This window comes from Lathamus discolor, chromosome 8, assembly GCF_037157495.1.
Source record: "Lathamus discolor isolate bLatDis1 chromosome 8, bLatDis1.hap1, whole genome shotgun sequence".
NCBI lineage: Eukaryota > Metazoa > Chordata > Aves > Psittaciformes > Psittacidae > Lathamus > Lathamus discolor.
This window is the reverse complement of record NC_088891.1, coordinates 18,049,066-18,074,968: the sequence shown is the minus strand read 5'-3', so window position 1 is coordinate 18,074,968 and position 25,903 is coordinate 18,049,066. Positions and strand designations below refer to the sequence as shown.

Genomic DNA, 25,903 nt, shown 5'->3' with positions numbered 1-25,903 from the left:
CTGAGCAGCACTCTGTTCTTTCATTAGCTTTTTGTGTTACGCTACAAGCAATGCAGAGTGACTTGATTTAGGCAAGAAGTGGTGGGCAGATAGCTAATAGGTACCTCTTATCTTAGACAAAATGACAGGATTGAATCAAGGTTCTATAAACTTGCTCGTTATATCAATCTGTAGTGAAAAAATCAAGTAGTATCTAAGTACCTCTCAGTTGATTGAGGGTTTTCTCAAGAAACCCCAGTGGAATTCCTGCTGCTTTTTTTAAGAAAATAAACCTGACCAGGTAATTTACTCTTATGGATGCCTGTGGAAATTTTGCATATTTTAGGTAGAGTAATGCATGAGCTGTTTCTGTTACACTAAGAACAGCAAGCTGTTATCTGCTGTCTCACCCATGCCCATCTTCCACATCTCCCCTTTCACAGCACAGCCAGAAGTTCCTCTTTTTTATCTTCCCACTCCTTTTGGCTAGATAAGGAAGTCTCCACCTCCCCTGGCACCCATCCTCCAAAGGCTGTCAGCTCCTTAAGACCTCCAGCCTCCAACCCCCATAAACCACTAACCTAAGTGACAGGTCTCCTTTTGGACCAGCCAGTGTTGGTGATGAAGCCCTAGAAAACAGTTCTGAATTGGTGTTATTATTCCAGGTAGAGATGTCTTTTACCATAATAGCTGCCCTGGGCAGGCCTTGCAGTTGTACAGGATAAGGTTCTCTCTCCTTTCAGAAATACTCAGCGGTAGTTCGTGTGTGTACGCACAACATCACCATGCTCAGGAGCTTGCAGAGCTACCACTTTGTGGTCTGGTTTTATCAGTAAGGAGGACATTGCTTTGGTTTGCAGGAGAATTGAATAATTGCAGACTAACCACTGAATACAAAACTGAAATCAGCCCGGTTCAAAACAAGAGGAAAGCAGTCACACCTGGGGATCTGGCAGGCTGGGGTTCATCAGTGTTTCAGCCCCTGCTGGCCTCTTCCTGAGCCGGGTTGCTGAGCTGAGGGAAGTCCAAGCTGATACAGAGCACACAATCAGTGCAACACGTGAAGGAAAAACCCCAACTGCCTCTTGTGTTGCTCAGGCTGCAGATTGCCTTTTGTTGCAGCTTTTCCAGCTCCTTGCCAGATCCCAGGGTAACACCTGCTATTTGGTGCAGGAAGTGTAATAAAGCCTTGCTGCAGATTATATGCCTTCTGCTTTAGAAGTGGTTTATTGAAGACACGTTGGGGTTTTTGTTTCCAGGAAGCCTTGTTGGCAGCATATTTCAATTATGCTCTGAAGCTAATCAAGGCAAGAGAAATGTTTTGAACACAGGAAGCTGAACAGCTAATCATGTAATTGAGTGCCTGTTTCCACAGGGGATGTACAAGTGCTTAAGTGTGGCTGAACTCCAGCACACCAGCAATCTGTTAAATGGCTACAAAGTGCAGGCTTTACTAGGAAGGGGAGGATAGGCTGTGTGGAGACCTCATAGCAGCCTTCCAGTATCTGAAGGGGGCTTGTAGGGATGCTGGGGAGGGACTCTTCATTAGGGACTGTAGTGATAGAACAAGGGGTAATGGGTTAAAACTTAAACAGGGGAAGTTTAGATTGGATATAAAGAGGAAGTTATTTACTGTGAAGGTGGTGAGGCCCTGGAATGGGTTGCCCAGGGAGGTTGTGAGTGCTCCATCCCTAGCGGTGTTCAAGGCCAGGCTGGACAGAGCCCTGGTTGACATGGTTTAGTGTGACGTGTCCCTGCCCATGCCAGGGGGGTTGGAACTGGATGATCTTAAGATCTTTTCCAACCCTAACTATTCTATGATACACACCACCCAATGTTAGGCACCTGCTCTCCCTTTGCAGTCACCTGAGGAGAGAGAGGCCACTGAGAGCAGGAGACTGAAGGACGAGACTTTGGGGAGACTGTACAGCAGCTTCCTATGCCTAAAGTGGTGACAAGAAATCTGGAGAGGGCTTTTGACATGGGCCTGCAGGGACAGGCCAAGGGGAATGGCTTTAACCTGCCAGAGATGAGACTGAGATGAGCTCTTAGGCAGAAGCTCTTCCCTGTGAGGGCGCTGAGGCGCTGGCACAGGGTGCCCAGAGAAGCTGTGGCTGCTCCATCCCTGGCAGTGCTCAAGGCCAGGTTGGACACAGGGGCTTGGAGCAAGCTGCTCCAGTGGAAGGGGTCCCTGCCCATGGCAGGGGAGTGGAACTGGATGAGCTGTAAGGTCCCTTCAACACAAACCAAGCTGGGATTCTGTCAATGAAGGTAGCTACTTTATTTCACCAGTGCTTGATGCCAGCTCTGGACTTAGTATACCTGATGCTAATTGCCATGATTGCCATTTCTGATCTATTTCTCTGAACTGTTACTGGAGGTAATAAAGTTTCCACTAAAATGATCCATTTCCTTTGTGGGGTTTTTTTTTGTTGGTTTGGTGTTTTTTTTTTTTTCACCATTTTTAAAGTCAAATCTTTCTTTGCCATTAAAAGTGGAGGTGAATATATTGGAATGAAGCTCATTCTTCAGAAGCTACATGGTATGTAATGCACAATATATAGTACTATATTGCCTGGTCTGAATAGGTAACAGCTATGCAGTGCATGTTCTGCTTCCCAAAGGAGACTGTCTCTGTGTCTGCAATATCTCCTCTTACTATGCTGCTGGAAAGTCTCGACAGCTGGGGAAAGCCTCCATGTTAGACTGGAGACTATGTGAACCACATGCACAGCAAGTTCAGTCCATTTAAGTAAACTGAAAAAGCAGTGACAGCTGAAGTAGTCCTAGGGCAGTGGGAGCGTCCTGAACCTTTTCACGAAGGGCAGAAGGAATTCCTCCAGTCTGAATTGCAAGAGGATTATTATGAAAGCGAAGCTTAACTGGTATGAAACAAACAGGAGAGGCAAGGCTCAGCCACAGAACTTTCATGTTCCCAGCTCAATCTTTCAGTAGGTTCAAAGTGTTCCCTGCCCACTTGGTTTGTTTTCCCTGAGCACATCCTCTCTAGTTCAAGCACTCTGTAAACATGAACTTTAGCTTTTCAGCAGGAAAAGACAGAAAATGATTTGTCTGCTACAGGCACACAGCTTCACCCGTGTTCAGCCACCCTGCTTGCAGGCTCCCTGGCCTTGCAGTTAAGATTCCAATTTGCAGCCTGCAGAATAATTACACAGTTTGCAGAGGTCTGTTCAAGCTCTGCTGCTGAACTGTGCTGAGCAAGTCCATGAATCCACCTGGTTCTCTGCGGTGCCTGGTAAGTGTCACATATGCCAGTGATTTGCCATGCTCTGTTTCAAGGTGACTGGCCAAAGCATTTTCTGCCTTATCTTTTCTCCCCTCTGCATTTGCATTCCTGCTATTGCTCAGTATCAGCGGTAGGACGCTGGGCTGGGGCTAGGCTGTCTTATGTTCTCTGTGGGTAATGGAAGATAGGGGTGCCCACATTTACACACAGGAAAGCAGCAAAGTTCTTTTCACAGGAGCTTGAAAAGCTGCAGTCCCTGTTTCCCACTGGCTCTGATGCTGGAAAGCTGCTAGAACCGCGAGAAGAAAAGCAGCACCAGGAGAAGTCTGCTTTTGTCCTGGATTTGATGGTTCACCTTGAAACACCTTCGGCCACCCCTGTGGATGGATATGAAGCGAAAGTAAACTCTTGTTTTAGGCTGGCTCCATCCTCCTGTCAGGCAGTTGTAGGGAGCCATAAGGCTCCCCCTGAGCCTTCTCTTCTCCACACTGAACGCCCCAGGTCCCTCAGGGGCCCCCATCACACCTTCCCTGGACAGGCCCCTTCACACGATTCGTGCCCCTTGCTCTACACGTCCACGGGCCCGGCGCCCGCAGCATCACCCCACCTCCTCCCTCCGCCCATGCGGCGAACCCCTCCCTCTGCCGGAGCGGGGAGGGAGGTGCCCGGCGCCGCTGTAAAAGGGCCGGCTCCGGGCCCGCTGCGCTGTGCTGTGGTCGGCAGCCGCCGGGGGTGCGTGGCGCTGGCTCGGAGCGAGCGGGGGCTGCTGGAACCGAGCGGCTGTGATTTGACAAGGTGCGTCCTTTGCTAAGGCAGAAGCACGGCGGGGTTTACCGGAGCGGGACTGTTCCCCCTGGGGGTGTCCTGGTGCCGTTTTGTCTCTTTAGTGGGTTAGTTCTGTTGTTGTGCTGAAATCTGACTTCGCTAAAGGCAGTGTGCCGGGCAGAGACAGTTTTGAAACCATGGGTTGGCTGGGCTGGTTCTAATCCTGTCTCGAATAGTATTCATTAGGGGTTGTTTACAGTCTGGGAAATAGAAGCCTCGGGGCGGGGGGCGGGCAGGGAGCATTATCGCTCTCTACAACTACCTGACAGGAGGATGAAGCCAGGAGGGGCTGGTCTCTTGTCCCAAGTGACGAGTGACAGGAGAAGAGGAAACAGCCTCAAGCTGTTAATTGATGATCCTAGAAGTCTTTTCCAACCTGGTCGATCCTGTGATACTTCGGCTGTAGTGTGTTCATGTACTTCTGCATCTCTGTGTGTCTGCAGGTGGATCTGTACTTCAGACTCTTTCCATCTGAGGCTCTCCTGTCCAGCTGCAGTGATGTGGCTCTTGGAGAAGATCAGAGTATCACATGAAAATGGAAGCATCCCTAGCTCCTCCTTCCTGGGACTGCCATCTGGCCAGAATCTGCCAGAGAAATCCCATCTGGGGGCTGCTGCTTTTCCCAATGTGCTCACTCCTGACAGAATCCCAGAGTTCTGCATTCCCCCCAGGCTGACCAGCTCTGGCCCTGTGAAGGGCACTGGCTTCCGCCAGGACCACAGTTCAGACAATGCAGATACTCATTCTTCTGGCTCCAGCTCCAGCTCTTCACCACATCTTATTCAGGTGGAAAGTGCTGAAGAGGTCCCAGACCTGGAGGAGGAAAGCACCAACTCTGACCCCCAGTCCCAAGCAGCACTCTCCCTGCCTCACTTTCCCAGAGCCCCCACTTCCTACGGCTTCTGTACTTTGCTGGAGAGTCCCCACACCAGGAGGAAGGAGTCCATCTTCCACGGTGACCCACGTACTGCTCTGCCTAGCCTGATGCTGCCTCGCTCCAGAGCTAACACACTCTCTGGCAAAGGGACTATGTCTAATCCCACTGCTATCAGCTTTGCCTCTGTGAGGCTCCCTCCCAGGCATCCCTCTCTGCACAGGCAAGGTGCCTGTGACAGTGATACAGCCTCTTCCAGTGACTCCTCTCCTTTCAGCTCTCCGCTTCTCAGCAGGTCACCTCCCAGATCCTGCTCCCGAATCAAAACACAAAGTCAGGAGGGATTGCTGTGCCGAGCACTGAAAGCCAAGAACAAATCCAGCATGCCCAGGAACAATTCCCTCTCCACAGAGGAGAGCAGCTCCACTGATAACAGCCCCAGTGCCATAAGGCGGGCCTCAGGGGGGCTGCTCACCACACGGACCTGCAGCATGTCCTGTTCTCCCATCTTTCCCCTGGACCTGGGCAGCAGCCGGGAGAGAAGAGTGGGAGAGAGCGTGGTGGTGATGGCCAAGGGGGGCACGTTGAGGCTATTGGCTGAATACTGCTTGGAGAATGAAAGGCTGCGGATCCGCCTGATCAGTGCAGAGGGTTTATATGAGGACTCTGTAGAGCCCAAAACCATCAACTGCTGTATCACCTTCTCCCTGGTGCCAGGGAAAACACAGAAGCAGAGAAGCACTGTTATAAAGAGAAGCAGAAATCCCATCTTCAATGAGGACTTCTTTTTTGATGGTATTGCAGAAGAGCAGCTTTACAGTCGCTCTGTAAGAATGAAAGCAGTGAATAAAGGGTGCAATATGAAACGGGATTACACCTTAGGGAAGCAGGAATTGTCTTTAATAAGTATGTTGTCAGTGTAATACTTCAAACATTCCAACAGACTAATCTTATCTTCTGACAGTTTTATACTAAATAAAGTTTTGGGTTGACTTTCTTACCTTTTCATTTTCTTATTTCTTAAAGAATCCCTTAAAGCACTGCATTGCTTGGTGTTGCTCTCATGCTGTTGTGCCGTGTTCTGCTGCTTCAGATCGAGGTAGTTGCTGCTAAATAAAAAGGTGGCTATGGAGCTTCTGCCTGTAGAGGAGAGGAGGGCAGAATGGCTGGTTTACGTTTCTCCTGAAGGATTAGGCAGTTACTAAGACAAAAGTGTTCTTGTTTATGGCTTTCCAGGTGAGGAAGGGTTGTTTTTTTCACTCTGGTCCCTGAGCAGGCACACAGAATGTGCGCACAGCCGGCTCTGAACCCTGCTGCAGCTCCTGGGGAGTACATCAGTTAAACAGACCCTTTTTGACAGCACTCATATTTACAGAAATGAGTGCCCTCTGTGTGGGAAGGGGGCAGGAGAGGGGTACAGTTTGGGAATCAGCCTTTCTCCTACAACAGGGGTGGGGGATTTGGACTAAGTTTGTGTTGAAGATAACGAGCCCAGCTTCCGAGCAACAGCTAAAAGCCCTTGCAGGCAGGGCTCTCGTTCTCTTGACAGACCAGCACTGTTAACACTGAACAGTGAGATGGCGCTTCCCTGGGGTCCCTATGGAGCAGGTGATTGAGTTAGCATCTTTATTTACCTTTCCTTGCCATGGCTGCTTCACAGCTCTCAGGATGAAGTTGCTAGGTAATTGTGCTTCAGCCAGGAATGTACCCTGAAGCTATAACCCGCTCAGCTATCAAATCCTTCCTGAAACTGAAGCAGACAGGATAGCAGTAGGACAAGAGGAAAGGATAGTTTTCGATCTCTGTGTTGAATTCCTGCTTGAGCTGATGACTTGCTGCATACATTGTTCAAGTAGATAAAATTAGGATAAGATCTCCCTGTCCTGTATCAGCAAATGATGAGTGGCTGAGGCACTTGCTCCACCACCATGAGAAATACAAAGGTGCAGAGCTCCTGCATGCTTGAGGCCACCTTCCCTTTTATTTTTGCTAATTCTTTCCTGCTGAGGGGCCTGGGTAAACCGGACGAACTCACAGAAACCCCAGCTGTGCAAGTGGGGAGAGGCAGAAACCCTGTCCTGGAAGTCCAGGCCTCTTGCTGCCTCCCTTGATTAAGTTGCAGGCTTCATTATGTGAAGGTAGATGAAGCCTTAATGGAGGAGCAGCCCACGCGGGCATGGGGCACAAAAAAGGAAGGTTTTCTTCTGTGTCCCCTGTGAGGCTGTAGAAACAGAGCCTTGCTTGTGCCAAATCTACTGCTTAAAAGCTCTTTCAGAAAGATTTCCAGCAGATCCTCTCCCTGCCCTACTCTGGAGAGAGCATAACTGCCTGCACATCATGGGACTGTTCACGGGAGGTGCAGGTATTGCTTGGCCACTGAATCATTTGATTCTGTTTCAGACTTCAGTTCCCAGGGAAGGATTTTTTTCCTTCTGATAAAAGCCCAAAGGATGTTCACTGTGACCACAAGTGCTCAGAAATGCTCACTGCTAATCCTCGACCCAGCTCACGTGAGATGCTTCTCAAAACAGAACCCTCACACAAAGAGCAGCTTGCACAGGGGAATGGCTGGGTATATTCCCAGAAGCTGATTAAAATGAAATGAAATAATAAAGCCTTTGTGCTAAAGGAAAGAATGAAATGTCCTGACACCCGCGCAGCTGGAGGTGCTGCACTGACACTTGTATCCTTCAGCCTGGGCAAAGTGATTGTAAAGGAAAGCCTGAAGGAAGTGGGGAGAAGTGAAATCACAAAAAGGTGACTTCCAGTGAGAAATCAGTAATGCTGCAAAACAAGTAACCCTATTTAATTGGTTATTGTATGGGGTCTGCTGAAGGAAGGCAGAGGCTCTCTCTGCAGGCTCAACACTCATTCACCATCACATTTTCAGTTCTTGGGACTTTCCACAGGTATACCCACATGGAGGAAGAGGCTGAGGTAATACAGAAAAGAACAGTTACATGTGTCAGAGGATCACATACAGTCACACTGCAGTGGGTATCTGCCCTGTGATACATGCCATGCCAGGGCTCTGCTGCAGGGACACGGAATGATGGAATGGTTGAGGCAGGAAGGGGCCTTTAGAGACTGTATTGCCAGCTCCAAAGGGTTGCCTAGGACCCAAGGATGGAGTGTCTCCAAGGACAGAGACTCCACAATCTGCTTGGAGGCCCTACTGCAGTGTTTCACCACCCTGACAGTAAACAAGTTTTTCTTTCAGTGGAAGTGGAATTTCCTGTATTTCAGTTTGTGCTCATGTTTTGTGTCCTGTCACTGGCTATCACTGGGAAGAACCCGACTCCATCCTCTTCACTCCCTCCCACCAGATATTCATACACACCAATGAGATCTTCCCTGAACCTTCTTTTCTGCAGGCTAATGGGCCTACTGCAGTTACCAGCATACAAGAGATGTGCTTGTGAAGTCCCACCCTTCATCAGGCAGGGAAGGAGTTAAGTCCCTTGAGAAAGTCCTCTCTTCCTGTTATAGGAAAATAAGGTTCCAGCTGGGCTCATCTACTCAGGCATTTAAAGAGGTGAAGTCTGCAGCTCTGGTTGCTTGAATGAAAACATCTGGGTTTAAGGCTCTTTAGGTAACGACTTACTGCTGAGAAAGCCTTTTTACAGAAGTTTGGTGATGGGCCTGCAGCTAGAGGGTAGCTTGATCCTTTAGCTGAAAGCAGCAGAAGACATCCATACCAGATTCAAAGGCAGAGTTCAGGCCCAGAAAGGACAGCTGGATTTTGCCTGTGTTTTTCTGGTAAATAATCTAGCTTCGTGTTTTCCTTGCTAATTTTCTCTTTTATTATAAGAACTTTGAATTAAGTACCTATTCAGCTACATTAGTCAGACTCAGGATTAAGTATGACTGTAACATTAGATGGAAAACAGTTTTGGTCCTATCCCTTCCATTTTAGTGTGTCTTTTTACATTTTGGAGTATTTGATCCCTTTTGAGCTTTGGGGTGTTGCTTTTCAGGGTGTTGTCCTTATCAGCACTGCAGAGCCATAATACAACTCGAATGCTTTAACTTGCTTGAATGTTAGAGGGGACAGAACTTGTTTTCTTGTGCTCCTAGATGTCAACTAAGCTGTTAAGTGGCAAACACCTACAGTGCTGCCTGTGCTGCAGCTGCTTTCCAGAAGCGTCAGCATTATTTGGGCTAGTACGTAAAGCACCTGCATAAGCAAACAGGAAGGCAACTGGATACTTCAGCCTGGAAAAGCTCCTAATGCATCAGTGGTTATATGAGAGTCAACAGCAAGAAGCAAATCCACCTCTTGGCATTAGCAAACAGAGTTAGAAAAGACTCTTCAGAAGTTGTCTGAACTGCTGAAATAGCATGAAACTACGGTTGTGTGAACGACTCTATAGCAGTGGTGTGATCAGCCGTGCTCAGGAGTGCTCACTGGCTTGAACATACCCTCTTAATTTCATTCCTAAGAAGACCCTTCACAATTGTTTGAGGAAAAGAAGCTCTTCCTGCCAAGATCCTGGACTCAGGTTTGGCTAAGCAAATATTATTTGTTTCAGCTGCACTGGAGGCACTATTTGTGCTGGCTTTTTCAAACCCAGTTATCTTGAGCATGCCTCTTCAGTGCTGGACAAATGTTACTGTGAAGCAAATCTGTGTTTTTCCTTCCAGAAATCCATGCAGGTTACAGTTAAGTACAGCCTGTGGTGCCATGTAGAGGAGGGTAAAACGCAATTCTTGTAACTATGCTGCTTTTCACGTCATGTTCAGAAATAATACCAAGAGAAACAAGTATCTGTGACCTAAAAAGCCAACCAGGGCAGACGTGTAGAGTGGGGATTGGGCAGCACAGTGTTTGCAGTATCACATTCCATTTATTGCACCGCTTGCTCTAAGCTGCTCCCATTTCTCGGACTGGCTCTGGAGAGGCACTGCTGGGAACAGCATCTATGCCACCTCCCCATGCCCCCTCTGAGGAAGCTGATTCCTGCAGCTTGGCTTTTCAGTCAGCCATAGTGACTGTGACGAAGGATTGAGTCTATGGTGGGGCCCGACGGGCAAAAATCTTTCTAGTCTAACTCTTAATTCCTGTTGGTAACTTCGTGTTTGCCCAGAGAACTGGGGGAAGAACAGCTAGATGAATGTGTAATGCTGTGGAAAGCCTATCTCTGCAGGACTGCTGGGGAGAACATGCCACAGGCTGTGTGCTCATTAGGCTGTCCCTGTGCTCTCCAGCAACTTCTGCTGCATCGGAGTTGGGCAGTTGTCCTGTATCTAGGTGATCGACACTCATACAAGCTGAAACATCTATATTGTTGGGTATGACATTTGGCCAAGGTGGAAAAGGTAATGAGTCACATCTATTGATAGCTTGTTGCAACAGGATGTTTGATTAAAGCAAACAGCATCCTCACACTCACAAAACAAATGGCTTAATTCAGTGCTGTCTGTTCTCCATTGCTGTGTTCTCTGAACAAAAAAAACCTCACCATGTAATACTAATCTGCATATTTAAAGGAGGTGGCATTTCAGTACGGACTTAATGCTGAAGACTGTCACTGAAATGTACTCTGATATCATTATTAATAGTGTCTTAGAAGAAAGGACTAAAGTTATGCTGAACAATCTGTCCTGGTAGCAGAGGTAAAGTTGAACGTTGCAGAGTGTCTGTGAACTCACCTACTTGCCATCAAGGTGATTGATAGCAAACATGGGGGACAGAGCTGTGGATGCTCCAACCCAGCCCTTGTCCTGGGCTGTGCACAGCACCATGCTGCCTGCAGAGTGGGGGCAAAGGGCTACATTCTTCTTTGTCTATTGGCCTGTTGTGCCTCAGTCAGCATTGCTAAGCAATCCTGTGTGTTATGCTGCTGGCCCTTTGCATTTAGGGGATCCTCATGAGAGGAAATGAGCTTCCAGCAATGTTTTGCGCCTGTCAGGAACAAAAATGGCTACAGCCCAGGTTGCTGGTGGTATTTGGCAACTGGGGTGAGGCAGGGGCAATTGAGCACAGTTCCAGAGATGAGAGGAGGGGTGCAACGAGCAGGAGTGAAAAGAATGAACAGCCTGTTTTGCCCAGACACCACCGCAGGACAGCTCTGTCTTCTGGTTTTGTTATTCCCTCTGCTATTACTTTTCTATTTCTGGCTATAAATGTTCTAATGTTGCAAAATTAGCTATCCTGAGAGGTACAGTGAGAGCCTGACCTTGTCAAGCATTGCATGTACTAGACAGGAAAGTACTGAACAAGATTTTCCAGCCTGCTTCCTTTCTCGTGAATCTCAATGATTCTTCTGCTTGTGTTTCTCAGCCTCTTCAATGTGAAATTGGGAAACATTTGAAGAAGCAAAAGGTGAGTGAAAAACCTGCTTCTTTGTAATGTGAGGACTAGCCAGAGTTCTGGGTCTCCATTACATTGCTGTTTCATTTGTCAAAGCTTCCTGTGCTAACCATTAGCTGTTTGCAGTGAGTAGTAAACCTGCATTTCCCAGCCCAGTAAATACAGTACAGTAACAGATGCTGTCTTGAAATGCTAGAACCAACTTCAGCTTGTCTGAGGTTTCTCTGCTTTCACCAGATTGTTTAGTTTACATAACTGTGCCTCTGTAAGATACCCTGGTTGTCAGCCTGTGTTACTTGACCCCATTCTGGCAGCCCTGTGCCCATGGCAGAGCTGTACCTCCCAGAACTGCTTTCTGCTGATCCCAACCATAAAGTTCAGCAGCAGGAGTTGGGAACTGAGTGCTGTCGAAGCTGATCCAAGCCAGCATCTCAGCTGTGCAGTCTTGCATCAGCTTGTCTGTGGGGAAGGAGGAGAGAGAAGCCTCCTTGATTTTTAATGGGTAACAAAAGGCTGGAAAAGACCTTTAAGTTCATCAAGTCCAGCTGTTCCCCAGCACTGCCAAGGCCACCCCTGAACCATGTCACTGAGGGCCTGATCTATGTGGATTTTGAGCACTTCCAGGGCTGGTGATCACACCACTTCATGGGCAGCCTGTTCTGATGTCCCAGTGCTTGACCATCCTCAGAGTTAAAAAAAGTTATGGGCTTTTTCTCCTCTTGCACCTCTTAATATTCAAATGGAATTTCCTGTGTTTCAGTCTGTGCCCATTTCCTCTATCAGTCCATTCTGACAGCACTGACAAGAGTTTGTCTCCGTCTTCTTTGCTTCCTCAAATCACACTTCCCTTGTTCATTTTATTCACTTTTACTTGCTGAATACACGAGATGACTTTCCTGGCTGTGTTTTGCTTTTAGGTTTGGCTAATAGCGGTAATGTAATGTAAGATGTCTTGCCCATCCTGGCTTTTCTAAAGTACTACAGATAGCTGTGATCTGATCCTGCTTACGTTATATGCAAAGGGAATCTCAGAAGAATGCTTTAAGTGCCAAGTTAAACGTTTCTAATACTCGTGCAAGATGTAATGTCATTAGTACAAAATTCAAGTGGTGGAAAACTAAGCAAGACTTAAAACCTGATGAGGTGAAAGCCTTACACATTTACTGGTAAGGAATATTACAATAGTAAAGCCTTCCCTTCATTACTGCTCATGGGGAGAGCTTCAGGCAGCTGTAATGGCAAATGTCACCACAGCAAATGTGCACATTCTTGGCAAGCTTTTGTAAACACTTTGTGTGGCTTCACTGCATGCTGTATTGCCCTTTGGGCAGACGACATGGCTGGGACAGGTACAGCACTGGTATTAGGAGTATAACCCTTTTGACAAGCTGTAGGAGGGTATGTTCCCTGCCTCAGATGTGAGCAACATTCAGTTTAGGGTAGTAGGTCTACCAGCTCTCTGTTACTTACCTGTACCAGTCAAATTACTTGGTAGCTTTCCTAATAGTGAAAAATAAATAGACTGATACTTGGCTTAATGGAAATCTTGCCTACATATTGCTTGATCTCATAAATAGTTATCTGTGGCTTCCCCTGTTCTTGAATTGCAATGGTGCTTCTAGGGGAAATAGAGCAGGAAGCTAAAGATGGAAATAGCCCAAGAAGCCACGCCTCGCTCTCATTTGTAAGGTTTTCCACAAGAATCTTAACAGACGGTGCATTGTCCTGTCGGTATCTAATATTAAAGCCCAGCTAGGGAAGCCCCAACTGTCTGCAGTTTCAGGAAGGAACCTCTCCGGAGATGTTTGTGTATGGCAGAGGAGCCACACAGCTCTCAATAAACAACAGCTCACCCTGATGCTAGTGAAAGGAAGCCCAAACCATACAGACTGCTGCTTGTGGTGCCTGTAAGTGCTACATAGCAAAGAGGTCTAGCTGGAATAGAGGCAATTTAAATCAAAGGGAATCATTTGAGAAAGTAACTTGTGTTGCTTATAATAACCCAATAAAGTGTCTCTTGAAGACACTTATGTGTGGGGTTTTTTAGCTCTAGTTCCACACCCTGCAGGCATTTGTCACTCAGTTCTTGCTGAGAGACAGAGGGCGATAGCCTGGGTCAGATTAGACTTACTTCTTTCTATCTTTGTATGAGGTAGATAAATGCTGTCATTGAACATTAAATCAATGTTGGAGGTGGCCCCAGCAGCAAGCTCCCACCCCTCCAGTTTCTGAGCCTCTCTACACTGCACCCATAAATGCTTTGTGTACTAATGGCTGATCAGTGTAAGAGTTCCACTGTGTACCCGTGACTGGGAAGGACGCAGCTGGCTCTGCATCCCTGCTCGGTGCATACGGAAGCAGATTCATAATTTATGCTGCTTCTCAATAAGCCCAGGCACCAGTGCATTATCATGATTAATTTAACAAAGCTTACTTAGAAATGACACCACAAGTGATAGTGAACGTTGTTTCATTCTTGTAAGTGCATATTAGATGTTACTTCCAAGGAAGAACAAAGGAATGAAAGCCTGTTTTGCTGAGCCAGTCTGACCGATAAAATGGGAGGTTGCATATTTCTGACTTTTCCCACATTGGTACATGGTTGCTACAGTGCTGTGTCAGCTGCTTGAAATGGCTTTGGCCTGCAAAGGAGAGGGTAACATCTTCCCCCCATGCAGGATCAGGGATGGAAGATAAGTATAATGTACAATCAGGATAAATCTCATTCATGAGCCCATGGTGGTTACAGACATCACCTAGCTAGGCTTCCAGCTGGCTTCCTTGAGGTATTTTGGAATTTACCATTGCATCACACCTGGGATGCAGTATCCTGCCTCGGTGTGCACCCTGCTTTGTACCCTTCAGGTGCAACCTTCAAGTTCAAGCTTGAAGAACACATCGCACCTCTCTGTGTCTGTCAGCTACTTGATTCCGTGAACTGGAGATGTTTCTTGGTGCAGCTTTCACCTAACAAACAGGTTCTTGAGCAAAGGCTGGCAAAACAGTTTGGTTCAGCAGCTCTGCAGTTAACATACTTCCCAGACTGCATCAAAACTGTCAGACCATTGGACCTGCCATGTAAACCAATGAACTTGATAGAAAACTGCTTTTAACCTGTAATTTTTAATGTTTTTGTGTGGGAAATGGCAGAATCCCCGTTCTACATAGGCAGATAGGTGAGTGATTACAGTATGTTTATTGTACGTGGCAGTTCTTTTCAAAACACACGTTTAAACAGATGGCTTATGTTGACTATTAATGCAGTTCCTGTGATTAAGTTCAGTCTGAACGATGTAGGCAGGGATTGACATTCTATTGACATCACTGCTGGTGTATTGCATCTTCTTATGAATGTTCAAACTCAGATCTGCTATTACAGCTTCACTGAAATGTCAACTGTGATAAGTCACGATAGAACTGAAGAGATAAGGTACCTGGCATCTTGCTAATTTACTTTTTGACTGGGAATTACTATTTGCATATTCATGCTGTAATGTTTTATTGGTAAAAGTCCACGCTTGAGTAAATTACTCTAAAAAATATAGAGGTAGGCTGAAACTTGCCTCCCTGTCTCTCTAGATGTGATAGGCTTATAGCACAAGCAAGCTAACTTCCACCATGCAGGGAACCCAAATCCATGGTGGTGCTGTGCTCTGCTCACTGAAGCACCTACATGGCCCACAAGCACTGCTGTCAGTGTACGGTCTTACAGGTAAGGCAGCTGTTCCAGAAAATAAGAATGGCCATATGCCTGGTGAAACCTAAAGCTCCTCTAGTGTGGTGTTGTGTTGATGCATATCGCAATAGTGACTGGTAAAGAAGGAGTGTGAGAGCAGCTCAGATGGCACAGCCCAGGCTGCAGAACTGAGGCTGCTTTGGGGCTTCCTGACCTGCAGCTCATTTTGTTGTGTTTAATAGTGCCTGACAGGTTTCTCCTTGAAGAATTTGTTGCAGAGCTTCTGGAATTGATGTAAACATTCATTCCTGCTGCTAAGTGTTTCATACCTTAGTTATGTGTTATGTGAAAAAGTGTCTCCCTTCCTTCTGAACTTGCTAATAGCTTCACTTGATGATCTGTAGGTCTTGTATTGGAAGAAACAGTGAACAATTGTTCCCTATTAACTTTCTTTGTCACCCACAATTTTGTAAGTGTTCTATCATCTGATGTGTTTTATACCCTGAGGAGTTCTGTGCTGTTTGTGATATGGAAGGAGATTTTGTGCTTTATCACTTTTTCCTCTATTATTTCACAGTATTTTACTTACCTATCTTAATCATTTCCAGATAAGCTTCTGCAGCAGGTAATGTGTCAGCCCTGAAGTGAGAGTCTCGTGGCTGCATTTCAGCAAAGAGGATCTTCAGCCTCCTGTCATGCATTTAGGAGTTGTTGGCTGTAGCTTCTGGGGTGACAGTATGGTATGGTATAGTTAGGCTTAGTAGAGTAGCTGTTTAAAATGTCTTAACAAGCATGTTGTGTCTGTTAGATGCTGCTTACCTTTTCCTCCTTCCTTGTAACTCTCCTAAAGCAAATTTTATCTTCTGCTGCTACTTCTACTATATTCTTCATTTCAATTTAGTGTGAAAGAAACACAACAACATGAATTTCATATGTCTTTGGATAGAGATGTTTTCAAATGTCCTTTCATTATTCAGTGGTGACTATAAAAGTGCATGCATGGGAGTAGCTTTTGCTACAGCACAAAGCTGTGCAGTAGTTACGTGCTTTTGGTATCTGCTTTAGCAGGGCCTGTGGCACACATTCTTGGAAGACCTCCCAGTGTCAGTGTGTGATGCTGGGCAAGGCGGAAGTTGAAACAGAACAAGGTCCTTTTTATTTCCAAGTCTGGCACATCTTCAGCATTACAGGGCTGGCGCTGCATGGCAGTGAAACACTGCCTCCGTGCTGAAATACCTGTTGGAGAAGAGAGCTCATTTTCAGTCACACTGATGCAAATACCCAGACAGCCATATGCCGCAATCTAATTAAGCCTGAACAAGAGCAGAAACTTGATACCTACAACTTAAAAAGCAGCTGATTATCCCTCTTTGAGTCATTGCTGGAATAAAAAAAAGCCCCCAGCATTTCTGGGAAAGCTTTAGGAAATATCTTTTGAGAACAACATACAGTGCTTAAATTTCTTCTGATTTGTTTTGGACTACTTTTAACAGAACCTACACAACAAGAATAAATGGGACAACTCTGTCTCCTGTTACGTGAAGTCTGTGAGCTTTCATTTCAGTGAATATGCTGTGGTAAACATAAAATTTACAGAGTTATTATTCCAGCAATCTAGTACTATGTAAAAACCAAAACAGCGATCACCAAAAAACCCCTCCACCAGCCTAAAGCCCAACCAACAACAAAAACCCAAACACCCACTCCAAAACCAAACCAATCAACCAGCCTGCCCCCAAACCCTAACCCAAACAGGGAACCCCACCTCAACCCCTCAAAAACCCAAACCCACCCTTTCAGAGAGCCAGTGAAATAGCCTGGCTATAGCAGGTCTACTCTCTAAAAAGCTGTGGTTAACATTTTGGTTGACATGGAGCTCCAGGAAGGAAGTCTTGCACCCAAAGGGATGAACAGCCTGGATGCTTTTCCAGTGAGGGGTAAACCACCTGGCAACCACCAGGCATGGCTATTAGCTCTCTAAAGAAAGAGAAGTAAAATTAAGTCGTGCTGCAGCTTGGTTAAATATTTGTGAAGCAGATTTAACATCCTTTTACCAAGTGAACGTATAATGCTGTAAACAGCTGTGTAAAAATAACCTCTGAAAACACATTCTTTTTATAGTTTTCCTTGATAAATGGCTCCAGAGCAGCATAGGTAATGCACAGGTACCAGAAACATGAGGAAGCTGATTACAGTTGTAGCTCATAATACCAGTTATTCAGGGTGTATGACACTTGTTGTCATTGGAGCTGGATTTCAGTCATTTGTAACCTTGTCTAATTGTGTTTGTTCTCATGTTTTCTAGCCTGAATGTTAACCTCGAGCTGCATTTTAGTGGGAAACACTGGTGAAAAGGCACAGCCTTCTTTAAGGATCATGTTTAGGAGCAAAATCTTGGTTTTCAGTCCTTGTCTCCAAAGGCTTGGAAAAATGATTAAAATACAGGATTATCATGGCTCTTGCAGCAGAGAGAGACCTCTTGATGTTCTCATGCAAACTAGAAAGTTTTGATGAGTGGTAATTTGCACATGCTCCATGTAGACTTAGATGTTAGTTGCTAAAATCTTGGTCTGTCTTGCCTGTTTTGTGCATGCCTGATAACATGATTTTCTCTTGTTTCTGCTCAAGCTGTGTGTGCATGAACTCTAAAGAATCATTAAACTTGATTCAGCCCACGCATGCAAGTAGAGTCAGGCTTTCCGTACCAAAACTGCTCTGGCCTCACCACAGAGCTTGTTTTCTTTTATGCTTACACTGGTCCTCCAGCCAAACTTGATGAATGTATGAGAAGAAGGCTGAGTGAAGGCAAAGGGAGATGGCAGCCCTCTGCAGCAATGGGTAATGGTAGTGGCTGGGGGGGGGGGGGGACCAGCCCAGCTAACAAAGGAGTCAGCAGGAAGGAGCTGAAAGAACTGGTTCTCTGAGAAGGCAAAAGAAAAAAGAGGAGCAGGGAAGAGAGTCAAACTAGAAGAAGAGGCAAAGCTATGGAGATGAGGCAGTTACCATAGCTGCACAGGTCAAAGTAAGGAAACAAACAATAGCAGCAGTGTCTCAAGCAGCAAAACCAGTTTACTGGGTTTGAGGATAAGACATCCCAGGTCAATAGATGTTTTTGTTTGTTTGTTTTCTAATGTTTGCTTTCTGAAAGCTAAGTTCTAAACCAAGCTATTTCAGAAGGTTAATATTAACCATTGCGTGATTGGTACCTTAGCAGGAAGCATCCAGGTCTTTCCTGGAACAGAATTTTCCCGAGTTATTTCTGAAGGATACTGGGAGAGGGAAATGACTGGTCACAGGTGGGTAGGTTGAGGCAGCCCAGGTCAAGATCATCTCTGACTTAAAGTCAGAGATTATCTGATGAGCGCTGCTTGTAGCCATAGAAGCCTGCAGGTAACATGCACTCATTTCAGAATTTTTCAAATCCAAATTCTGTAAGAAAGTGAATGAAAAATGAGTACATTACAGCTGCCAGTATTTCTTCAATTTTATCCCCTACCATGTCAAACAAATGATGTAATTTTGCTACTGCCTTATTTTCAGCTTCCTGTTTCTAAGCTTATTGGCATTTCCTCATGCTATGCAAAGGTAAAACTAGTTTACCCAGAGATTATAGAGAAGTCGGTTTATGTTAGCTTAGGCAGTGATTCAGATTCTGTCTGACATTAAAGATCAATCACTACTTCCTTTTGGTTTGTGGATAAATGTGACAGACTTTGCACAGCTACACATTTAAATTAAGAAACCCTACAGATAAAGCAAACAAATAATTCTATCATGCTTGAAAACAGCAGCTATCAGTCTAACTTTGTGACTGCTGAGCATCCATAAGATTCCTGGGCTGTGCTCCCATGCCCTGTGCTGCCAGCTGTCAAGGTGGTGTGTCTCCCTGGCAGTGGCACTAATAAACTGGTAGGTCATACCCAGGTATGATACCCTTCTACTCAGGTAGAAGTAGATGTTAATGGTGATCAGATGTTTGTTTTGTTTGGTTCTGGTTTTTTGTTACCCTCAGCAATTTGCTATGAGTGAATAGATTTTGCTTTTTCCATCTAATGTCACCCTGTGTGCATGTAACCAAGCACCAACAGGTTAGTTTTCCCTTGCTTATGTGCAGAGTATGAACCATCATTCGGAGAAACTTATTTCATCAGGCAGCCTCTCCATGCTGGTGGTTTTGGCCTACTGGAGGTGCCTGGTTTTTCTCTGTCATTTGGCTTAGGCAGCTCTTATGTGTATAAAAGAGACGCTGCAAGCAGGATATACACACCTTCAAGGTACAAAGCAGTTGATTGTTGCCTTGTGCACGCAGTTAATAGGTGAGACTCACAAGTTCCCAGGCTAAGACAGCTGGCAGTGAATGGGGTACAACTGTGTGCCTCCTTTATTCTCTAGGACAGGCTCACCCTCAGAGTTGCTGAGTTGCCATTCTTGATTCTCTGGGGTTTTTTTTCCTTAGGGCTTTATGGCTTTCCAGGAAGTGACCTTTCCCATTTCAACAGTCTTGCTGTGAGTTTTATCTGTCTTATTTTGTCTGGCTTTAGCTGACATACTGCCTCACAGCTCTTCCTCACAACTTGTTGTGAGACAAGTTTTTGACTATTTTTAACAGAATTTACGCTCAAGAATAAATAGGACAACCCTATTTCCATTTAGATTAAGTCTGTGAGCTTTCATTTCAGTGAATATACTGTAGTAAACATGAACATTTTAATCTTAAAAGTCCTAACTTGTGTTACATGAGTGGCCCACAGGCGCTGTTAAACATGAAGGTATAATATCATCCTGTGTGCTCTTTGTTATTTTATTATTTTAGAAGAAAAGTAAATATTAACATCATAGATGCACATCACAGAGGCTCCACTACTGTAAACTTAAAATGGACAATATTATAATCAAACCAAAATGACAGTTGAGATTAGATCATGTGTTACCAATTATGTGCCTTGGATCACCAGTTTATGAAGTCATAAAGTTAGTACAGTGTGTAATCAGTGCATGCCCGACAAAGAATTGCTAGTTGTTAATTTTGCATCAGGTGTTTCAAAGAGGAGTTGCTTCCTTTTGGTAAATGCCTCTCTGTAACTGAGGACTTTAGCATCCTGGGGATTGCTGGTGCCAGGGTTCACGGAAGGGCATTGCCCAGAGGAGAGGATAAAGCCTATTTTCCTAATCTTAAGGAACTACAGAGATCTAAGCAGGCCCTTTGCAGTTTTCTTCCTCAATGCTTTCTTCTGGAAATTTCATTGCAGTTGCAGAGCTATGATTTATCCTTAGCTATCTCTTGCCTTTACCCAAATAAGCATAAAAACTGATGTGCCAAATGGATTTTTCAAGGTGATTCTTCTACATCCACTGAAGTTTTCCAGTTTCTGGGTAACCTGAACACTTAGATTCTTTCATTAAAAATAAAAAATCTAAGATGTTGGAAGTGTATCTTTCTAAGCTGCCATCTCCTGTCTTTACAGTAGGTGAATGGGTTGTATTTTGGAGTTTGATCTATTAACACTGTACGGTTATACTTTCTTAGTGCTTCTTAAATATTCAGTAAAGAGAAGTGTTTTTCACAATATTTACTAAGTGAAAATGATGTATTTTTTATGTAGCTTATTAGCATTTACAATCAAAGAAAAAAATTGGAAAGGTTTTTACTGACAGTCTCATTTCTCACTGAGCTGCCTGATGTCATTATTAATTATACTGTGCTTTCATCCTTTTGTGACCACATCTCTTCCCAGAAATATTGTAAGTGGCGCTTCTGCACACAATTTAACTCCCCAGTAAACATATCCATCTGCTCAGTGTTTTTCTTCCTGCATAATTTTTTCCTCAGTGGTAAAAGCAGCTGACTGAGGGCATCAGGCAAGAGAGATAACTGTTCCTGCAGATTGTCTTGTTATAATGAAATTGGAAATCAGGTGATGTCAGTGCTATCAGGCAATACCTATGCTGACAAATGCCAGCTAGAGCGTGAGGATGTGCGTGACAGGAAGCTTCGGTGCCTACTGCCTTAAGTACCTAAGTGCCAGGGAACGGTTTTGTTCTTTTCTGGATAGCTTCTACTTTGGAGAACGTTTCAATTTATAACAGATTTTCTCAAAATTGTGTATTCTCAGAGTAGATAAAATGAGATGTGGTTATGGGCCAAAGAGCTATCACGAAATCGTTGTGACTCCACTGCTTTCAAATACTTTTCTTGGTCTCAACAGTAGCATCATCTTCAGGTTTGACCATTTCAATGGCAGAGGTATAGAGAATGCTCCTATGAAGTTTAGGATAGTGGTATGATCTTTTTTGAGTTGCTTTCCTTTCATGCTGCAGACTAGTTTCAGAAGTAAGATCCTAGCGAAATTCAGCTCTTCAAACCTACGTATACTCACTGGCTCTGTACACTGTAAAAAAATCTCAAGTTTCCCGCTTTACCCCATGGAATTTTCTGATAGCAGCTACCAGTTTCACAGGCCCCACAGCCTCTACTGCATAGAAATCTCTTTGCAGATCAGACAGTTTCAACATTGTGGTTTGAATGTCACTCTGTGCTGTCATATTAAAATGCTGAATACAGCACCTGGTCTGCTAGTTGCTGTAATAGCAAGACTTTGTTGTGCTTATATCCTATCTCTTCTCTTAAAATGGACAAACTACAGAGAATGTTTGTTATGTGGGCAGTTGTACCCTACTTACGTGTGCTCAGCTGCCTTGATCCTTGGAGAGCACTATCTCACCAGGAAGTCTGCCAGCTCACAAGCCGAATTGTGTTTTGAGGCTGTGCATTTCCATGCAGTCTCCAGCTTCCCTTTGAGAGAACACAAAACATTTTTCTTCAGAGGGTCAAGAGATATCTTCTACATCTGTCAGTCCTTGATTTTTAAAGCGAGGACTATTCTGTTCTTCCTAACTGCTTCCCATATAATGGAAAATATGCTCTTGAAACAAACTTAAACCCTGTGTAGATCTCATCCTGTGCATTTTAGATAAGAGGAAATATATTGAAATGACAAGGACTCTTTGCTTCTCAGAGTTGCAGGAGAAATATATAATGCTGGGACAAAACTCCTAGGTACCTAATTAGGACAGAATTTGGTATTACATAAAGGTAGCTGAGTTGAATAAGGGCAGCATGAGCAGGCTGGCTACAAGATGCTCTGGAGATTAACATTTAGGGATTTCAGATGGAACAGAAGCATTTGGTTTAGTGTTTGAATTGATTTTTAAACTGAGATTAAGATAGAGGAATGCTTTACAGTGAGAGATTTTAGATCTAGCAGTTGAATTCGGATGGATCTGTGTTGCCCATGCAGTTATCACATTTATGTGAATAGGATTTGGTATATGTAAGATACCAGTCTCTTGATGTGTGTCTGTAATTCAGGACTGCTACTTCGATTTCTTAAAATGCATAAACCAAGAGATTTCTCATTAAAATAGTTTGATTTACACAGACTCCTGCAGCACAGCATGTGAGTGCTTAATCCATGCTCATGTTTAATAGTTAACAGAGTGCTGCTTTGTTATAGTAACAACAGGGAAAAAGGTACGTATGGTTCACTGCTGTCAAAAATAAAGAGGTAGAAGCACAGTAAGCAGAGACTCTTAATTTCTTTCTCATCTGCCAGCTATAACCTTTCACCTACAAAACCCCTCATCAGCTGTAAAAGGTAGTTGCTGTTATTTTTATTAGATACTATTAAATAGCTTTTACTTCCTTCTGATAAGGGACAGCTTACAAAATGTACAACAACTTAAAATACAATTTCTATTCATAAGCTTCAGCCTTTCTAAGTCACGTGCTGACTGTTTCATGAGAAAGGCAAGCTTATGAAATGAGACTTTATGAAATGAACATTATTGAATGCTGGTGTTTTGGGCTATGGAATATGCTAAAAATGAATGATTTTTATTTCCCAGTATTTTCTACAAATAGTTAATAAATCTGTAGTCCAGGCCAGGTTGCCTTTACTGCTTCCTAAGCAGGGTGCTTTTTGTTTCGTTTTTACTAGAAAGCATTTCATTCTTATTGTAGCAAAGGATAAGGAAAAGGAAGCAGCACTTACTTGTAGGAAAGCTGTAACAAATAAGGAGCTTCTCTGCTGAGAAGGAGGAAGGTGAGGAACAGAGCAGTAGGGATCACTTCCCTGGGTTTTCTCTGGCCAGGTATATATAGTTTGATGCTGAATACACGTAAGACAAGGGAGTGTGACAGCTGGCTTTGCCCCACACCAGGGGCCTGACTGCAGCAGTTAATGAAGGGGAGGCTGCTGTGTGCATGGTTTTTTGGGACCACTGAGGCAGAGCTTAGGGACGCGATGTCATTTGGTATGCTCTTATAACAGCCACTGGGATCAGCGGTAGGCACTGAGGTCAACACCAGTGGATTTGTCAGTTAGATTCTGTACAGACAGGACACTTATCTGCCTAAACTACGTTGTCATCTAGTTCTTGAATGAAGGTAACTTGAAGAGGTCTGAGCCACAAATTGCTGAGAATACTGTGACACACAAAATGCTGGGAGTAACTCAACACATGTTGACTTTGTATATTGTACCTATATTGGTTCGAAGTGTTAATACAGGTTTAGATTTACAAAAGAGACAAAAGAATCACACATGGTGTTTCTTTTGTTATGTAATGTACATGCATTGCCATGAAAGATAAATACTGCCAAAAAGAAACACCTGAAGACAATAGCTCTTCGGACTAATTCCTGTTTAAGGTTTATTTTGGAAGCAGCCAAGCTTTATTCAGAGAGGGTTTTTTTAATTTAAGTTTTTTGCTGCGACTCAAGAAGTGGCTTTGCCTGGTGACCTCCTGTCTGACTGTGCAGTTGGAGTAATGCTTTAGCAAATAAGGTAACGTATGTTCATGTTTTCAGCCTCCACTAAGATCTTGAAAATTGTAGGGCACCTTATAAATAGAGACTGTAAAAAGTAGGTGACAGCAAGCATTTTGTATTTCCTGTTCCTTAGATAATGGTGTTTTAACTAAAAACAACACTATGTAGTTCAGCAATGCCTGGAGTAAGAGGGACTTCTGTGAGAAGAAAGAAACTCTTTCTAGTTCATAGTAAGGGGGATATCTGGAATCTTTCTTTACTGTATTATGTAAAGACTTACCTCCACATCTGGGAATTCACAAACCCTGTTACTAAACAGGAACTGTGTCACATCCTACCGTTCCTAACTATGTCCAAATCAAACTTTGGCTGATAATAAATGATTGCGCTATCTCTCAGCATCTCATTCAACATCAGTCAGCACTGATGTTGAAAAAACAGAAAAGCCACTCAGAAAATTTAGCTGGAACAAATCTCTCAGTTATGACTTAGTGGGTTTCGCTGGAGGACTGTTCTAATGTCCAAATGTGCAAAGGACTGAAATTTTTAGCAAGTGAAATGGCTTGTCTTTGGATTAATAGATATTTGCATGTGCTTTTACAATTAAAAGTGCAAGTACTTATCAAGTGAATGAAATTACACTTATAATTTAAAAGCAAATATGTTTGGTCCAGACTAGACTGTTATTACTTCCTTCCCATTCAAAGGCAACATATTAATCAAAACAAGTGTATTTTTTTTTCAATCAATTTTCTTACATAGCTTCTGGCTTTTTCATCTTCATAGCACATCGCTGAAAACAGCTGATTCTTAGAAATACCACTGAATAAAGTCCTCACGAAGAACGAAGTTAGATCCTTCTTATGATAGAACTTCGCTGTTTTTTGAAGAACCCCTGGCACAGGATAAAAGATAGCAATGTAATTTGTATTTCAAATCTTAGTATGACATGCGTGTCATCAATATTGGCAAGACAGACTAAGCCTCTTGGCTTAGAAATTTCATGCAGAAATGCGGAGTCTAATTAATAAATCTCTTGGATGCAGATAAGGTGCAGTAGATAAAGGAAATGATTCTTCAGACTTCCTTGAAAACCACCTGTCATAGACTATCTACGGAGATACCCTTATTTGTGGATACAGCATTATTTCTTACCATGAGGTATCTACACTATGCTGTCCTTGTTCATCATCACATGAAAGCTATGAAAAACTTTGAGTCTAGGATTTTAAGAACAGGCAGTGGGAATGCCATTTTTTTTAATCTAGATTTCTCTGAAAACTTGTTCACAGTAGCCAGTGAGGAGAGTTTAATACAAGGTTTATCTTGGGGGGATAGTGGGAAAGGGTGCACATTTATTTATGTAGGAAAAGATGTGGCATTTTTAATAGGGGAAAAATGTAATCATTGTATCAGAATTTAGGCAAAGTGTCTAGCTTTACGTTATCCTGAGAAACAAACCCAGGGTTTCTTCAGATGACTGAGGTTATTTTTATGAACAAAGATCAACTTTGTCCCTTAGTAAAATGGCTGTGCCCTGATGTTAGTAGCTGAAGTTAACTTTGGCTTCATATACTGACACGCTTCTATTTGTGTATCACTTAGTTCTTACGTATTAATGCCTGGCAAACCTTTCATATTTTATTGTTCCACCTCAGAGAGAGGGTGTGCTGAAAAGCATCATAGCTTTTTGCAGATGTGAGTTCTTCAAGGTTCTCCACTGAGAGCTGAGTCTTCAGCTGTCACAGGGGAAAAGGGAAAGCAGATAGCTATGTGTCAGCATCTTGTTAGTACTTCAGATATCTCAGCCTATCTTGATCTGTTGGTTTTACTTACTGCTAATGTAATTGATGTAAGTGTTGCAAAATACTCCAATTTTGCTAAGTAACAAAAGTTATTCTATTCTGCTATTCTAGTTCTTGTAATGTTATTTGGGTGTTTAGTATTTGATATAATTGCTGCAACACCTTTTTTCCTCCCTTATTTTCTGCAAATGCATTCAGCATTAATGAAATCCCCTGTGCACTACTTAGAAACAAGCTTAAAAACAGTGAAAAATAGCGTTACTCTAAAAATTTTAAATAAAAATGTAAGTAAAATGAAAACCTCTATCAAATACTATTATTTCCACAGAATACTGAACTTTTCTTCAGAAAAGT

At 43.8% G+C, this 25,903-nt stretch overlaps 1 protein-coding gene and 2 long non-coding RNA genes across 4 annotated transcripts; 2 read left to right on the top strand and 1 right to left on the bottom strand.

The window, feature by feature from the left end:
- Positions 1-3,198: 3,198 nt before the first annotated feature.
- Positions 3,199-5,922, top strand: LOC136018726 (C2 calcium-dependent domain-containing protein 4C-like). 2 transcript variants are annotated; one of them, XM_065688251.1, is made up of 2 exons: positions 3,199-3,235; positions 4,495-5,922. In XM_065688251.1, exon 2 carries the CDS (start codon positions 4,550-4,552, stop codon positions 5,846-5,848), a length of 1,299 nt encoding a protein of 432 aa, XP_065544323.1. In that variant the 5' UTR covers positions 3,199-3,235; positions 4,495-4,549; the 3' UTR covers positions 5,849-5,922. The 2 variants fall into 2 exon arrangements, with proteins under 2 accessions (XP_065544323.1, XP_065544322.1); XM_065688250.1 differs by lacking the exon at positions 3,199-3,235 and adding an exon at positions 3,920-4,021.
- Positions 5,923-8,523: 2,601 nt separating this feature from the next.
- LOC136019003 (uncharacterized) lies at positions 8,524-17,593 on the top strand. The gene is made up of 4 exons (XR_010614697.1): positions 8,524-8,684; positions 9,003-10,244; positions 11,209-11,250; positions 15,523-17,593. It is a non-coding gene; the product is annotated as an uncharacterized LOC136019003 (long non-coding RNA).
- On the bottom strand, positions 14,361-21,696 carry LOC136019004 (uncharacterized). The gene is made up of 5 exons (XR_010614698.1): positions 21,596-21,696; positions 18,121-18,343; positions 16,707-16,891; positions 15,734-16,150; positions 14,361-15,638 (listed from the first exon to the last, which is right to left on the bottom strand). It is a non-coding gene; the product is annotated as an uncharacterized LOC136019004 (long non-coding RNA).
- Positions 21,697-25,903: the final 4,207 nt, after the last annotated feature.

Coding starts and splice junctions, on each gene's coding strand:
- LOC136018726 (XM_065688251.1), top strand. CDS start 4,550: ATGTGGCTCTTGGAGAAGATCAGAGTATCACATGAAAATGGAAGCATC.